The 17,428-nt window shown below is 46.6% G+C and overlaps 1 protein-coding gene across 1 annotated transcript; it reads right to left on the bottom strand.

Annotated features, from left to right (window-relative positions):
• Window positions 1-11,034, bottom strand: LOC144730303 (uncharacterized). The gene is made up of 5 exons (XM_078611004.1): window positions 10,690-11,034; window positions 7,199-7,242; window positions 4,797-4,862; window positions 3,189-3,252; window positions 1-1,188 (listed from the first exon to the last, which is right to left on the bottom strand). Exons 1-5 carry the CDS (start codon window positions 10,756-10,758, stop codon window positions 37-39), a joined length of 1,395 nt encoding a protein of 464 aa, XP_078467130.1. The 5' UTR covers window positions 10,759-11,034; the 3' UTR covers window positions 1-36.
• Window positions 11,035-17,428: the final 6,394 nt, after the last annotated feature.

Here is a 17,428-nt window from a genome sequence, read left to right as displayed (position 1 = left end):
CCCCCATCCAAACCGCCCCCCCGTCCCCGGTCTCGCTCAAGTCTCCCGGCCGATGGAGAAGAAGCCGACGCTGGTGGGGCTCTCTTTGACGGTGACGGTGACCAGATGCGCCGTCACGTCCGTCACGAACACGTGCTGCAGCAGCGCCTGCACAGGCGCCCACCGTAGGCCGGCCTCCTGCGAGGGCACGACGTCCTTGGTGCCGACGGGCACGTCCCTCCGGTCGCGCTCACGTTCACCGGCCGCGCCGCCGGGCGGCTCGGTGGAGCCGTCCATCACGCGCACTATCGGCAGGCAGTCCGAGGCCGCCGCCGCTAGACGGTCCAGGGCCGTGACAGGGACGAAAGGTGTGGCGGGCCCCACGGCGGGATTAACCGGGGTGCTGGGGTTTGCCCGTACGGCGGCATCGGCTGTGCCGCTCTCAAATTTGCCACAGCTGCCCGCCGAGACTGGGTGAGCATTCTTCAGGGCCCCTGGCGGAGGAAAGGCGGCGGCCGTGCTCCCATTCGCCGCTACCAGCCGGCGCGGTTTTCCTCGGCTCCGCTCCTCTTCGTCCGAGTCCGAGTCCAGATCCGACTGCAGCGCTTCGGAAACGCGAGCGATGATGGCCGCCATCTCGCGCGCGGCCACGCCAGCGCGAGCCTGAGCCAAGCCGGGCGACATAGCCACCCCCCTTGGCCGATCCAGCAAGGTTGCAACGGTGGCCCTGGTTGTTGCCGTTATATTTCCGTTCTTCATGTCCTCTTTGGCTGCATTGATTTTCTCCTGCTTCGCCTTCTGGTTCTCAGCGGCGACTCTGTCACGATTCTTCGCGAGCATGAGAGACAACATACTCTGGGCTGGTGCCTTCTTCCCTTCCTCCTCCTCCTCCGCCATCCCCGCATCACTATTTTTCCTGTTGCTCTTTTCAGCGTCACCACAGGCCTCGGGCTCCAACTTTCTCCTCTTTTTCTTGGCCTTTTTCTTGTGCCGCCTGTTGCCGCCGTTGTCCGCGAGTCTGCCCTGGCTTCTTCCGAGCGCCGGCTTTGGCCTGCGCCTCTTGGCAGAGTTATTGGCGGCCGTCTTGACGTGGTCGCGTCGCGAGACGCACCCCGATGCCGCCGCGCCGCCCTGAGCAGGGTTGCCCTCATCCTTGCGAGCGGTCTTGGAGCAGCCCCCACCGGATGCTTTCTCCGCCGGCGTTCTCGCCTGCAGTAAAAAGCATCCCACGATTCCTCTGTTAAACGCGCACTGCAGAGATCTCCGAGTAAGCCATCTTCGGAAAATGATGAAATTATTGACAGTTTCGCCAGTACAAGACACCTCTTCATAGAAACGTTTTAATCCACATGGCAGTTGAAAAAAAGGCCAAGATTCTCAAATCCCCCCCCCTTACCACAGCTGTCCACCCAGCAGTATAAACGAGTACAACCACAGTGAGTTCATCGGGTCATGTCTGGTAGGTTAAATGTGGATACTCCCAACTCTTTATAAGACGTCTGGCCAGCGTGGAAAAATAAGTCAAAGAATTAGTCACATAACCTCCGAGTGGAGGTTCCGCAACAAGCAGCACGAGCCACAAACTGTGGGACTGCACCTTTATAAAATGTATAAAAAGCAACGTTGAAGTCTTACATGCCTCGCAAAACACAGTAATGCTCAATAGAATCAAGCACTTAACCTCCATATATATAAAAGGCAAAGTTGTGAATATGTGTGTCTGTTCAAAATGTTTAGTGTACTTCCCGACATGCAACAAACTGGAAATTTGCCATGTGGGTACTTTCCAGACTGTACACCATGGAATTTTTTTTTAAAAATACACTTGTTTTTTTTTGGGGGGGTGGGGGGGGAGCTCAATAATGCATATATTTTTTGCACGGCAAGTGAGCTGTAACGTCATATCTGTCACGTGACCCGCGCATGTGGAAGCGTAACGCATTGTAGTATAGTGGTTAGCGCGCTACGCTACGAACCCGGCGACCCGAGTTCGATTCCCGTTCACGACCACCACCGGTGACGATTATTTTAACTGGTCCTGGGCCTCCCCTAAGTCGACTCAGCCTCAAACGAGTAAGTGGTGTGGTGTGTGAACATCGCCACTGGGGAGACAAAGGCGGCCGGGCGTCGTGAATCCAAGTCACGGGCGAAGCCGGGTAGTAAAGCTAGTGTATTATATAGCTATACATGGCCAGGGAGCAGTGGTTGGAACACATTGCTGACAAATGGACAACTGCTACCACAAATCCTGGTCAGGAGTCTAATCAGCCCTCTGTCCCATTAAAGACTGATTACATAAGAACCACTTTGTGGGAAAACAAGTGGTTGTCTTATGGATAAACTTGCCCCTGCCACACAAATGTGGAATTTCCAATGGTGGCTAAGGGTTGTAAACAATCAATGCTCAACATTTGTGCAAATGGGAAATCAACTTTCTAATGTGCTACAACTGGTAGAAATAACAATGAGCTCCCCTTCCCCAACTCCCCGATTCAATTATTGTTACAAGGGTAACAATAATTAAAAGTTGTTGTTAATCCACTGCTGGATGAAGGCCTCCCCATGCCATGTTCGCCACCAAGGTTGTTTGGCCATATTTTGCCACGCTGATCAGTGAGGGTTTGTGCAGGTGGGGAACATAGCGTAGAGCCAAAGTACAACAACGTATTTCGTGGTGCTACCCTCTGCTGCCCATACTGTCGCACTGCCCCACAGAATGACACCATGGAAGTGTATGGTGGTCGGAAATCCAAACACTACCCTGGTTAGTTTCTGAGGCCTAACAAACGTGGTGCATTCCTGATGATTTGATCATAGGCCTTATTATCGATACTGAGTTTTAAATCAAAGTTATTTTTTAAAATTCGGTTTCGTTATATAATTTGGTTTTATCACTTGGGGTGGCAAAATCATGCAGTAAGAACATTTGAGCCCCACAACAACAAGGACTTGAGTTCGATTCCCGACTTGGGCGCCTGTATGTAAGTTTGCATGTTCTCCCCCTATTCTGCATGGGTTTTCTCCGGGTTCTCCGGTATCCTCACAAAGCTAAAAACAAAAAATGTAAATGGGTGTCGGCCAAACATCAGTGTGGCTTTTCCTGCGTAAATAAATAACTATTATTAAGCGGTGGCTGAGAAACTGAGGTTGGACCATCATTGCAATGAGGCTATCAACAGACCACGGCTCATAGGGCCTCAACGGCTCACCTGACTACGCGGCCTCCCAACTGGCTTCTTCCCTCGCCGCCGAGACCCGACTTCCCTCTGTTGTCTGTTGGGAGGGCACAGTCGCGGTGGGGGGACAACAAAGGGCGTGGTTGCATAACACAGGAAATAGAACACAGGCCAAACATACACAGGACACACCACTTGATAGACATATACATTATACACAGACACACTCAGGACGTATATAAACAGGTTATACGCAGAATTCACACATAGGACATACAGAGAACGGATATAAACAGAACACAGACAAGACACATATATGATATGCACACACACGAAACAATATGCACAGGAGACAAACACAGCACACATGATCAATCTAGATTTAAAGTTTGTGACTGCAGGAATCCATACTCTTTGGTTCTTTCGGTAAAGTCAGGTAGGTAGAAAATAAATTAAGTCACGACTTTTTTTGCCCATTTCAGCAATTTGTTTATTGCTGGGGTTGTTTCCACCTGATGATGGGCACTTGTGTTGCGCCCGAAACGTCATGACTTAATTTATTTTATACCTACGTGACTTTACCTAAAAAACCAAAGAGTAAGCACACATGATGTATAAGTAGACTTTTTTCATCTGTATATCTCCATCTCATGTGGCAAACCCCAACCTGTAAAGGTTTCCAGTGAGATACATTTATAAAAAAATATTCTGGGTCAATTTAAGCTACAATGAATAACCATTGTTATTTTTAGTATCTCCACCTGTGCAATTGCAATTGCAACGGATAGAACAGTGCACTATGAATCTGGTGACCTAAGTTGGATTCCCAGTCACGGCTAACATCAATGGAGTGGTACCTGAACTGTTAGTGGCCACAATATTCCAACCTGCACTAACCAACGTGTTCAAGTCTGGGCAGAAATAACCCCCATTACTGACACGGCATTTCAAAGTCCTGTTTTAGTATAAATAATTTGGAATAACATTTTTTTTTAAATAGCAAAAATAACAATGTATTAAAAATGTCGGTTAAATGGTAAAAAAAACTTTACACCGAATGACTTGACTAACATTGTTAAGTGGCCAAAAATAATTAAACATCCTCTAGGGTAAGGTGGGTTGGGGGGTAAATGTTCAATATCCTGCCAATACAACAGCCTGTTAACAGATGTGGTCTTCAGAAAGCCCAGATTCTGAGGCACAGCTTTCCAAGCGCAGCAATCAACAGACGCTAGCAAAGCTTGTTAGACAATTTACAAATGAATGGGGGGGAGGGGATACTTTCGCTGGCACAGAAATCTAGGATACTTGTCGGCCGGCTACAAAGCTCAGACTGAAAAACTACGGCTTCGGCAATAACGACGTTGCACAAACTTTTAAAATCACCACTTGACGACAACATCAATGAAGGGAAGTGACCTCAACAATGACCTTTTACAACCAAGACATCGCTCGGCAACAATGCCCTTGGAACAACTCAACTACATACATACGCCCATCCTCCCTCCCTCACTCCCTCCCACCTTCCCCCACCCTCCATGCCCCTCCACTTCTCCCTCCTCCCGCTCTAAGCAGCTGAACCTCATTCAGCAGGGTACCGCGCCTGGCAGATGGCAAGCGGCGTGGTGTGGATGGCGCTACCTCTTTTCGAAAGCGGCCAGAAGGCGAGGATCCAGGATGTTCTCCTCGGGCTCCCAGCTGCTGTGTCTGCGACGGACGGAGACGCATTGAAGTCAACAGTTGCCACGCACCCCCCGCATTTACCGCCACCACCATCATAACCGCCGCCACCACCACCGCGTGAGCACATGCTGCTGTCGCGACTTGTGCGATTACATCAAGACGTCAAGCGAATTAGCCCCCCTGGCGATGAATATCATGTACCGTAAAGAAAACACTGCTGCGGCAGCTGCAAGGACGGCATATGCCCTGGCATTGCTGGGTAAAGAATAATCGGCAAGTGGTCTGAAAATATTGTTTCTGGGTCCAAGTCGGGGGAATTGATTTCTGCTTTAAAATGCGGTTCAAGGCGAAGACAAAATAGTCAGGTCAAAGGCAATGAAGGCAACTGAGAGGTGAGAGACAAAATTAACCCTCGAGTAGAGATGCCAAGAGAAAGGAAAATAATCTGAAGACGGTGAAAGAGATGGTGAGTCGAAATCAGAGTTCGGAGGCCATTATTGCACAGAAGCAACTAATGAAGGGAAATAAATGGGGAGGTATTTTTCCATCAGTAAAAAGGCACAGAGTTAAAACAAGTAGGGAAAAGCAATATATATTTGTACAAGGTACATAAAATTGCCAATTCACTTTAAAAATATCATTGCTAAATCCTATTTATTGCTGCACAGACATCCACTTTCATGATGCCTGCTGCTAAATCCAAGTGGTTGAGAAACTAGGAGAGTGCTTAATGGGTAGTGGCGGTGGTGGGGAGGAGGGATGTTTCTTAAGGGTTGGGGTGCCAGATGGCCAATTACGGTCTCTTTTTCCATTAGCGCGGAGAAACAACGGCACTGCATTTCAATTGAGATCACTTCTGCGCAGCAGGTGCACATTTCTATTCACGCTGCTGATTAGGCTACAGTTAAACGTTCAAATTCAAAGTCAAGTGTCAGCAAAGAAAGGCAGCGCGGTGATGGCGTGGGGGCTGGGTGAGGGGTTTAGAAGGCAGCTGGGGGTGAGCGATATAAGCGTTAGCGGATCAGTGACCGCTTGCACAAAACACTTTAAGTGACATATTCCCATAGGTTGTCATCTGAAGCAGGGGTGGTTCAGTGGTTTGTGCACCGCACTATGAACTCAAAAATCCGAGTTTGAGGCCTGACCATGGCTAATATCAGAGGCAAGTAATTTCCTAATCGGTTCTGGACCCCCCCCCCCCCCGTACCCCACGCCTTCTTCACCAACTTGCACTGACCAGCAGGGTGAAGTATGACTGACTAACACGGGAAAGTAATAATTCAGTTGGGGATTGACAAAGGACTGTAAAATATTTGTATTACTACTGTTCAACCCCGGCATTAAAATAACTTCGGGAGTGTTTTTGCAACTGGTCAGTGGGCAGCAAGTATAGAATGTGTCTTTAGAGCATGTGGGTGCTATGTGCACACAGAAGCCAAACGTTTTGAATGCGTGATACAGTATTTAAGGCATGTGCAACCGCAATGAGTATCTTTATTTTTAAACATGACACAGCAGGCACTTGCATGAATTCATGTATTCTACAATCAAAAGACCACGTGTCTCTCCATGCACAAATGAGTTTAGATTCAACAATCATCCCTTGGCAGCCCTGCAAATTCCATAATTCACTGCCGACTTCCAAAAAGGCAGTACTTATTATCTCGACCCCGCAGGGCTGATGTTGGGCTCAATTGGATTTTAACTTGGACAACCTTCTGAGAGTTAACCACAGAGCCACACTGGCTTCTGTGACTGATAGCGATAGATAATCCTTCAGCATAGGCCAAGAATGCTGTCCCACAGATGTAGAGCAAGTCTTAGGTACTACCATCCCTAACCCCAGACTATAGCCCCAAATGCTAACCTCACCCCCTAAAACCTAACCATTCTCATACGCCAATTCCTAGTCTCAAACCATGACATTAAACCCTAACTCCTAAAAACCCTTACCATCAATCGCTAACCAAAAATGTACCCCCTCAGCACTAACCCCTAACCTAAACCATAACTCTGTAATACCAAACTCTAATCCCTAACCACAAACCCTGAACTCTAAGCCAACCCTAAATCCTAACCTCATATGAAAACTATGCGAGTGGTGTCCCTAACATAATTCGTTAACTGAAAGCTTAAAAAAGGAAGCGAGAATTCTAGATTTGAAGCTTTCGTGACTGCAAGGATTCATATTCTTAGGTTTTTTCGGTAAAGTCACGTAGGTAAAACATTAAAATTAATGAAAATAAAAGTAATGAAAGTAAAAGGACTCCTCACAGGCAAGCCCAGCTAAAGATCTGATTGTATGAAAAATTGGGTCCCTGTTTGGATGACAGAAATCGGCGCGTTTGGAGTGGACTCACCGAGTGGACCAGCCTCTCCACTTGACCAGGTACTCAGGTTTACCCTGCGTGTCATGGGAAAGAAGGTTGATGTTGCACAGACACACACAGGCAAGAGAGGGCGGGGGGGGGAGTGTGGGGCAAAACATCAGGATGTGGTGTGCGTAGATTGGGGACGGCGTTGCGGTGAAACCAACGGTGAGCAGGGGGTGTGAGAGGGAACCTAGTTTGGGAATTACTTAGGGTAAAATTAAACCCACGTTATAGAATATCACAGCTCTCCAATGTGTTTTGGGTTGCACGGCGAGTTCGACGTTTCGCTCTACGTAATAGGAGCCTCTTTTCGGTTCAGTTCTTCAATAAGGGCCTGCAGAAGCTCCCCCCGCAGGTGGAGCGAAACGTCGGATATCACTCTGAACAACACCTGGTAACGCAACCTGAAAACACATCGACATGAAGTCCGACGTTTTACTCCACGTGCTGGTGGCTTCTGCGAGAACTTATTGAGGAACTGAACCAAAAAGCAGCTCATTAGCACATGGAGGAGCGAAGGACGTCGGGGGGCCGTCATCGTGCCGAACAAAAACGACGACACAAACCCGAAAGCACGCCGGAGAGCTGTCGCCAACAGTGCGTTTTGAGAAGAAGCCCTGTTCCTAACATCACACGAACGTCGGGTAGAATAGAATAAGGCAGCCCCATCGATTGTCTTGAATCGACAAGTGACTTGTGGCAGGCACTGGGTTTTTTTTTGCGAGCGCCTATTAAGGGGCAGTGAGCATGTTTGATGTTCACAAATCCGCCCTTGTCATATACTCGCATAGATCTAGCGGAACCCCCCCCCCCCCCCAGTGAGACACGGGTACAAACTCATTATTATATCAACCATCATGATGGTCGTTGTGGTCAACACTCATCAACATCACCACTCAGACATCGCCACGATCACAACACTGGTGCATTCACATCGACAGTGAATACTGCGATGTTTTGTACCATACAGAATGTAAATAATGTACCACTCCACACGCCCAGAACAATGCGATACTATTTATACGGTGCACACAAGACTGGACTTAAGAGGGAAAATAACACCACGCACATTAACATTACACAATAGATACTGACACTATAACTGACAACACGCGGATCAGTGCGTGTTGGTGGAGGCCGGGAGCATAGACGTGGAAGATTGTAAGTACAGTACAACAATGGCTTGTGAAACCACCCACACACATAAAACACTCTCTTGCAACAAAACCGTGGGACGTTTTATATAATTGCACAAATACATAACTATAACCACAAACATTTCACACCTAATTACTGCGCAGTGTACACACTACATACAAACTTTATGGTGGTGTATCTGTAAACATAACACACAATGCACAGTTTAACACGTAGGCTTTGGCGACCGATATTATTTATAATAAAGTTTTTGGGTTAGATCGCGTTATTTATAAATGTGTCGTAACCCTCCACCACCCGACACGGCCAATCAGCAAAAAAGTGTCACGTTGACAAAAGACAAAATAGTTCACTACGTTAGCCCACCGGTGTGTTGAAGAGTGAATCAACTTCATTTACAACTATTTTAGTACGACGTTTCGCTGGTAATTACATCCAGCATCATCGGGCAATTCGTCGTACTCAAAACATTGTAAATGAAGTTGATTCACTCTCCAACACACCGGTGGGCTAAAGTAGTTAACTATTTTGTCTTTTGTCAACGTGACACATTTTTGCTGATTGGCCGTGTCGGGTGGTGGAGGGTTACGACACATTTAGAAATAACGCGATATAACCCAAAAACTTTATTATGGACACAATGCACACTTTACAAATAATATACACACTAAACGTCAACAGAAAAAAATATGTAAACAAAAAATCACAAGGTAAATACTGTACACAATGCAAACGCTGTATATAAACACACACTGAACACTACACAAACACGATATTCTATAAATACAAACATTATACATAAAACAAAAATACATACGAAACACTTAAATACTATAAACAATACAGGAATCACTACACATTAAACACACATAACAGTATATACACGACAGTAACTATATTTACACTAACTCAATAACGTATATAAACATACATTCTACAAACACTATACATGCTGAATACTACAAAAACATCGTATAAACGCAAGCCACTATACATTAGACTTTAAACATACCAATATAGGTGATAAACATTACAACATACTGTACAGTCGACTTTAATGTAAACACACAGCATTAAACGTATCAAGTAGAATATACACACTTACACAATAGTAAAACGATACACGCCACTGTACACTATCAACACAACCAACATTTAAACACAACCAACATTTAAACACAAACACCATGTAAACACAAACACCATGTAAACACAAACACCATGTAAACACAAACAACATTTAAACACAAACAACATTTAAACACAACATTTAAACACAAACACCATTTAAACACAAACAACATTTAAACACAAACACCATTTAAACACAACATTTAAACACAAACACAACATTTAAACACAGACAACATTTAAACACAACATTTAAACACAAACAACATTCAAACACAAACACCATTTAAACACAACATTTAGACACAAACAGCATTTAAACACAAACACACCATTTAAACACAAACACAACATTTAAACACAAAAACATTTAAACACAAAATGTAAACACAAACAACATTTAAAGCAAACAACATTTAAACACAAACAACATTTAAACACAAACACCATGTAAACACAAACACCATGTAAACACAAACAACATTTAAACACAAACAACATTTAAACACAACATTTAAACACAAACACCATTTAAACACAAACAACATTTAAACACAAACACCATTTAAACACAACATTTAAACACAAACACAACATTTAAACACAGACAACATTTAAACACAACATTTAAACACAAACAACATTCAAACACAAACACCATTTAAACACAACATTTAGACACAAACAGCATTTAAACACAAACACACCATTTAAACACAAACACAACATTTAAACACAAAAACATTTAAACACAAAATGTAAACACAAACAACATTTAAAGCAAACAACATTTAAACACAAACAACATTTAAAACAAACATTTAAACACAACCCACTCTGTAAACTTTACACGCGCGCTTGCCTCAACAAACTCAAACAACATCGTCACTCGAATACAACTTCAAACCTCACGACTCCGTTGTTTTTACTTCGTTAGCACCCCCCCCCCCCCCCAATTGTTCTGTATTATTATAAAAAGCATTTAAATTTACAAAAAATAGTTTATTAGCGAGGGGTGCGTCTTATAATCCGGCACAACGCGCGCGAGCAGCTTTGTATAACTTTATTGACACCGGATACAAGTTAGCGTGTTGCGTCTCACAAAATACGAAGAAGTTGTTTCGCTTTAGCCACTAGCTACTCGGTTGTAGTTGTGTTAAGGTGTTCGCGCGGCGATTTGAGGCGAGAACCTTGCGATGTCGTCGCTTGAGGATGAACTCTGCGGCGAAGACTCCGGGGTTGTCGGTCGCGGCCTCCATTGTGGTTTCCCGCGCACTCGAAACCGCTTCCCACCCCTCCTCACACCACCAACAACAACCAACAACAACCACCAACCAACAACAACAACCACCACCAACAACCACCACCACCAACAACAACAACCACCGTTTCCCTCTTTACGACCAAGTTTTACCCCGACACAATTCTGCAACCGAGTGCCGATCTCGACTGGGTTCGTGAGGGGAGCGAGAAGGAAGACGAACGCGAGTCTGGGACGGCGAAGGCGACGGGCGGGGCGGGGGAGGGGGGAGGGTGAGGGGAGGGGGGCGGGTGCGGGGATGGGGCGGGGGGGGATGGGGCGGGGGGATGGGGGGGGCGGGTGAGGGGGCGGGTGAGGGGAGGTGGGGGAGAGAGGGAGGGGAGGTGGGGGCGGGTCAGGGGATGGGGGGGGCGGGTGAGGGGAGGTGGGGGAGGGAGGGAGGGGAGGTGGGGGGCGGGTCAGGGGATGGGGGGGGCGGGTGAGGGGAGGTGGGGGCGGGTAGGGGAGGAGAGGTGGGGGAGGTGGGGGATGAGGGGAGGGAGGGGAGGTGGGGGAGGGAGAGAAAAGCGCGCGGTTGTTTACGGTGGCGCGAGGCGGGGGCGGCGCGAGAAACCGTGACGTCACGACCCCTCCCACTCCGCCCACCCTCCACTTTCTCACCCCGCAGCCCCCGCCCCGAAGCAGTCCACAGTCCCCGCCCAGTTTCACACCCCCCCCCACTCATTCCCAGCCCCCGCCCAGTTTCACCCCCAACAGCCCCCCGCCCCTTCCCAGCCCCCGCCCCTTTCCAGCCCCCGCCCAGTCTCACCCCTACAGCCCCACCCAGTCTCACCCCCACAGCCCCCATCCTTTCCCAGGCCCCGCCCAGTCTCACCCCCAGCCCCCACCCCTTCCCAGCCTCCGCCCAGTTTCATCTCACAGTCCCCGCCCATTCCAGCCCACAGCCCCCACCCTGTCTCACCCCTCCAGCCCCACCCAGTCTCACCCCCACAGCCCCCACCCTTTCCCAGGCCCCGCCCAGTCTCACCCCCAGCCCCCACCCCTTCCCAGCCTCCGCCCAGTTTCATCTCACAGTCCCCGCCCATTCCAGCCCACAGCCCCCACCCTGTCTCACCCCTCCAGCCCCACCCAGTCTCACCCCCACAGCCTCCACCCTTTCCCAGGCCCCGCCCAGTCTCACCCCCAGCCCCCACCCCTTCCCAGCCTCCGCCCAGTTTCATCTCACAGTCCCCGCCCATTCCCAGCCCACAGCCCCCACCCAGTCTCACCCCACAGCCCCCACCCAGTCTCACCCCCACAGCCCCCACCCAGTCTCACCCCACAGCCCCCACCCAGTCTGACCCCTACAGCCCCGCCCCTACTCACCCACAGCCCCGCCCCTGCTCACCCCACAGCCCCGCCCCTACTCACCCCACAGCCCCCACACAGTCTGACCCCTCCAGCCCCACCCAGTCTCACCCCACAGCCACACCCAGTCTCACCCCTACAGCCCCGCCCCTACTCACCCCACAGCCCCGCCCCTACTCACCCCACAGCACTCCGCCCCTACTCACCCCACAGCCCCGCCCTAGATATGTATTTAGCATAAACACATTTTCTCGAGATGATCCAATGAGTGACATGGAGCAAAGGGTACTCGTCCAGAGAGGGGTCGTGACACATTAATAACAAACACCGAATGGCACGCAAGATTATATCTTCTTCAGTTTTAACACCTAGGATAATGTATTATGGATAATGGGTTTTTTTGTACTCTGATCTGCACACAATTTAAACAAACAAAAAGAATGTGTAAACACGTTTTAAAATCCACAACATATAAGGTGGTGCCATTTTACGCATGCCATCAGCCGCACCAAACAATTTTTCTTCAACAGCCCATCCTAGACAAAACAATGGGTTCCGTTAATAAAATAAAATTGTCCACGTGGAGAGGACAGCGAGTAAGCATGCCAACGTTGGTTCAGCGGTTCCAAGCTCATGCCGACGTTGGCATGCGGTTGCAACCGTTGAATGGTCAGTTTATCTGGGGTTGTCTTCGCGTCTATTTTATTTGTTTTCTGTATAACGACGCCGATTATATTATTATTTCCAACGATGGTGGAATTTTGTGGTGATGCTGCCCGCTGCTGCGTTGGCAAGTGGAGCAAACAAATAGAGAAACAAACACACAAAATACGTCACGTGTCCATCGCGAAACTGATATTTTAGTGCTGCTCAACAAGCATACACACCGCAACAAACGTTGTGGTCTAACCGCTAAAACATATGCATAAAATCACAACCGCTTAAATATAGGAAATAGAATTGTCATCAAATTAAGTACTGTTCATCTAGAATTCACTGAGTTTACCTCAAGAAAATATATGCTTTTGATTTAAAGGTTCCGTGACTGCAGGGATTCATATTCTTGGTTCTTTCGGTAAAGTCACGTAGAAGGGAAACAATAAAATAACAAAAATATAAAACAATAAAATTCTCACGACGTTTCTACTGCAACACAAGCAATCATCATCAGGTGTGAAAAACACAGCAAGAAAATTTGAAAGAGTGGCGGGTTTTTTAACGTTAGCACCACGGACAGCTGTGTTTTTCACACCTGATGATGATTGCTTGTGTTGCAGTCGAAACGTCGTGAGAATTTAATTGTTTTACTGGTAGGAACGAAGTGGACCAGCCACCAATAGATTATATCGTCCGTCCGTCCGTGTAGCAACATCGCCCCCTACTGCAAACACTTGGCATGACCCTACAAAAACCGAGACCTAGGCCTGAAACTCTCCCTTCGTATCGTACCCCCGCGTGTGTGAAAGGGAGTTAATGTTTAACAATGGGTGGGGAGGGTGGGGAGCGGCTGGGTGGAGAGGGTGGGGCTGGGTGGGGGGTGGGAGGGGTGGGGCTGGGTGGGGAGGGGCTGGTCACCCCGTGGTGTCCTTATAAAATTCTAGATTTGAAGCTTTCGTGACTGCAAGGATTCATACTCTTAGGTTTTTTCGGTAAAGTCACGTACTGTCAGTAAAAATCTAAATAAATAATAAAAATAATATAAATAAAAATATAAATAAAATAATAAATCATTTCTATTATTATTTACATTGCCCTTATAAAACTCAACGTTTAACCTACTCACGCCGGCTTGTGTCCGCCCTCACAGTCGGGCATATTTGCGGAATACACCACGCCGCCGTTGACCCTGGCCATTGACAGAGCAACCCAACGTTCCTACCAGCTCCCTCCGCAGGAATGTGTTTTTTTGCCATTGATGTTGGCCAATTGTTTATTTCAGTGTCCTTCTGGGATACTCGGCACAATTCTCCGTGAAAAAATAGCTTTGTAGCTCATCTAATTTCTCCAGTATAGTACATATTCTGAATTCAGGACTCCTCGCCTAAATTCGAAAATAAGAACCTGAGAGACCCACAGGCAAAATGTGGTACTTTTATCCATCCGGTCGTGGTAATTCTGCTAAGCCACTTGACTGTAGGATGAAGTTATTCATGATGAATTTAACTTTTGTTTATTTGTTAGAAATACAGTAGAGTGCTGTATATCGTTAACAAATTTGTATCCGTCACGCACCACAGGAAGGGAACGGAAAATTAACCCGTAAAAACAAAGTTTCTCACTATAAATCCTTTATATGCGTGGCGGCTAGAGTCCTCTCGTCCTCTGGCTTGAGATGGCTGCCACCTATGGGTCAGATGATTGCCTGCCACCATTAAGCAATTGGTAATTAAATATAATTTATTTTTTCCTAAAAAGTGTAAAATTTTGGAAAAAAAATTTCACGAATCTGTGTGCAAAATGTCAGCTCGATTGGATCACGGGAAGTGGGTTGAAAAACGACCGAAAGATTTGCACGGTCATAAGCGCGCAAGCAAGCAAGTGAACTTAATATAAAGGATTTAAAAAAAGAGAAATAATGGCAATTGAGCGGAAAATAATGGAAACGAGACAGAGAAACGAAAAGCAAACGGTGAGGAGAGATGAGAATGGGAAGAAACAAGCCGCATCAGGGTCTCGATGCTGCCGAGTGGAGCAGCGTCTGTGTGTGTTGACCACACACACATACGCCACGTGATGTACGGGAGGCTCAAACTGTTTCAGATAACAGAAGGAAGCGTGTTTATGACCACAATCGTACACATTTTTGCCTCCGTCTGTCAGCACAGTGCAGAAATATGTGAACTTCCCGTATCTCAAAACACTTCCCCTTCACTCTCTGCCTTTCTTCATTACCAAGAAAAGCTTGCCAACAAGTTGCCGAGTAATATGTATATATATAATTGTAAGTGTTCCGAGTTTCAGATATATGCATCGTGAGCAGCACTAGAATATCATTTGCGCGACTCCCACCTCACCACGCGACCCAATCGACGTCGATATTCTCGGATTTCCCTGTCAACACGATGCCGGGTACGTTCATGGTCATACACACACCAACGTGTGTATTCTTGGTTCTTTCGGTAAAGTCACGTAGATAGAAAAAATAAGAGTAAATAAAATTAAAATTAAAACGACTTTTCGATCACAACACAAGCGATCGATTTTCCTCCTGACGATGATCGCTTGTGTTGTGATTGAAACGTCATAGTTAAAAAAAAAATGTACTTACATTTTTTCTGTCTACGTGACTTTACCGAAAGAACCAAGAATATGAATTCCTGCAGTCACGAAAGTTTGAAGTCAAAACCAACGTGTGTCTTTACTCATTTCCAATTTTGCCCTAAAAAGAAAACAGAGATATATACAATAGGTGACGTTTCCAGCAAAGGCCACTATTCAAAGCACGTCTACTTAAGAGCAAATGCGCTATGAATTATGGCCATTATTTATGGCACGTGTGCTATTATGAAAAAGGGTCATTGCCAGAAACGTTACCTACGATATATATTTAAGGCCACGCGTGTTATTGACCCAATAAATTAAATCACGTCGTGATTAAATCACGTCGTGATTTAATTTATTTTATACCTACGTGACTTTACCGAAAGAACCAAAGGGTATTGACGAACGTGTTGATTTAGTTGTTGCCGTTAATTGTGATCATGTAGCACTGCCAATGTAGCAGCAGCATCACTGTGGCACAAAGCCGGTGGTCACCACATCGCGTGGCGCTTTCAGATGCGCGTTTTCGGTCGTCTGGAACACTCGTCCTTCCGACGTTAGCAAGCCACCGGAGCTTTGCACTTTGAAATAATCAAGATTGAAAACTCATTTCTTGAGAACTGCTTGTTTGTGTGTTGGTTTGTTGTCCTTCCCCCCGATTGGCACGGTTGGCTACGTACGGTGCAAAATAAGTTCAACAACATACAAACCAAAATAAGTCATGTTCAGAATAATTTTTGACAGCTTTGTCGCGATATGATACACTTCGCCAATGTAAACTCAATGGACTGTGATGGAGTTCACATTATAATATTGTATCGGTTACGATTAAATGTTGTTATGGTTTGTGGCACGATTAACTTAATTATGTGTTTCACAATAGATTTATTGAAATAGGCCGCGAAATTATCCGGCAAAATGTTGTTGTTGTGTAACCCTCCACAAACCCGACACAGCCAAATAAATGCAATTGTCACTCGTGCAAGCGTTTAAACTATGCACCAGTCATCATCGTTTCAGCTCAACTCACCCGTAAAGTTAGTGAACAAAGTCTCACAACTAAACTTAGCAGCAATCACATACGTCGCGACGTATGGCTTGTAACCGCGTCAAACATCTTCAGAGCAAGAGCCACAAAGTCGAAATAAGTACAAATTATACTTGGCATGTTCATTTGCATTTTACTTTGTGCTCTTCTATGCGACGAATATGAACAGGAACTGCCGATCACATCAGCCTGTCATGTGTCGTTTTCATCATTGCATCGTATCACGAAAGTATTATATCACGATATTTGTTTAGACTGGAGGAATCCGATGATCTATAAAGCTCTTTTTCACAGATGTCCAGTAGGGGGAGGGTCAGCAAGCTACAACAACAAATACAAAAACGATAGGAGTGCCACAGAGCCGTCCCTAGGGTATGGCGAATCTGTGGGGACTGCCCCGAGCCCCGTGCTTTGGGGGGGGGGGGGCGTGGTACGCTTCTACATCACAGTGTCAGATGAAATACTTCCAATTTAGTTTGAAGGTATCTGGGGTGGGGGGGGGGCACGGTGGGGTTTTCCCCGGGCCCCACACCCCCCTAAGGACAGCCCTAGGAGTGCAACATAGAGAAAAGGTAAGTTACTACAATCGAAATCATAAACTATATAAGTACAAATTGCGTAAGTACATATCTGAGCAATTCTACAGGATGTGGTATGTGTGTGTGTGTTTTCCACAGGCAATGAGCAGCAGCAGCAGCTTGCAGGCGCGGGGCATTCATCGCAAAATGGTCTCTGCTCCAATCTGACCACCGTGTCTCTATTTGCCATGAACATCACCATCGCCGTGACCTTGATGATCAGCGTCCTCTACAGTAAGTGTCCATCAGACGGGTAGGTGCAGGATTAAATTACCTGCAGTGGGCAAATTGTGTTGGTGATGCTGCTGCTGCTGCGTTCATTGCACAAGCACACATTATCAACAAACAAACTGAATATACATTTTGATTTAAAGCTTTCGTGACTGCAGGGATTCATATTCTTGGTTCTTTCGGTAAAGTCACGTAGAAGGGAA

This window comes from Lampetra planeri, chromosome 35, assembly GCF_965212315.1.
Source record: "Lampetra planeri chromosome 35, kcLamPlan1.2.h2, whole genome shotgun sequence".
Taxonomy (NCBI): domain Eukaryota; kingdom Metazoa; phylum Chordata; class Hyperoartia; order Petromyzontiformes; family Petromyzontidae; genus Lampetra; species Lampetra planeri.
The sequence above is the reverse complement of the archived record's forward strand: the minus strand, read 5'-3'. Positions and strand labels throughout refer to the sequence as shown.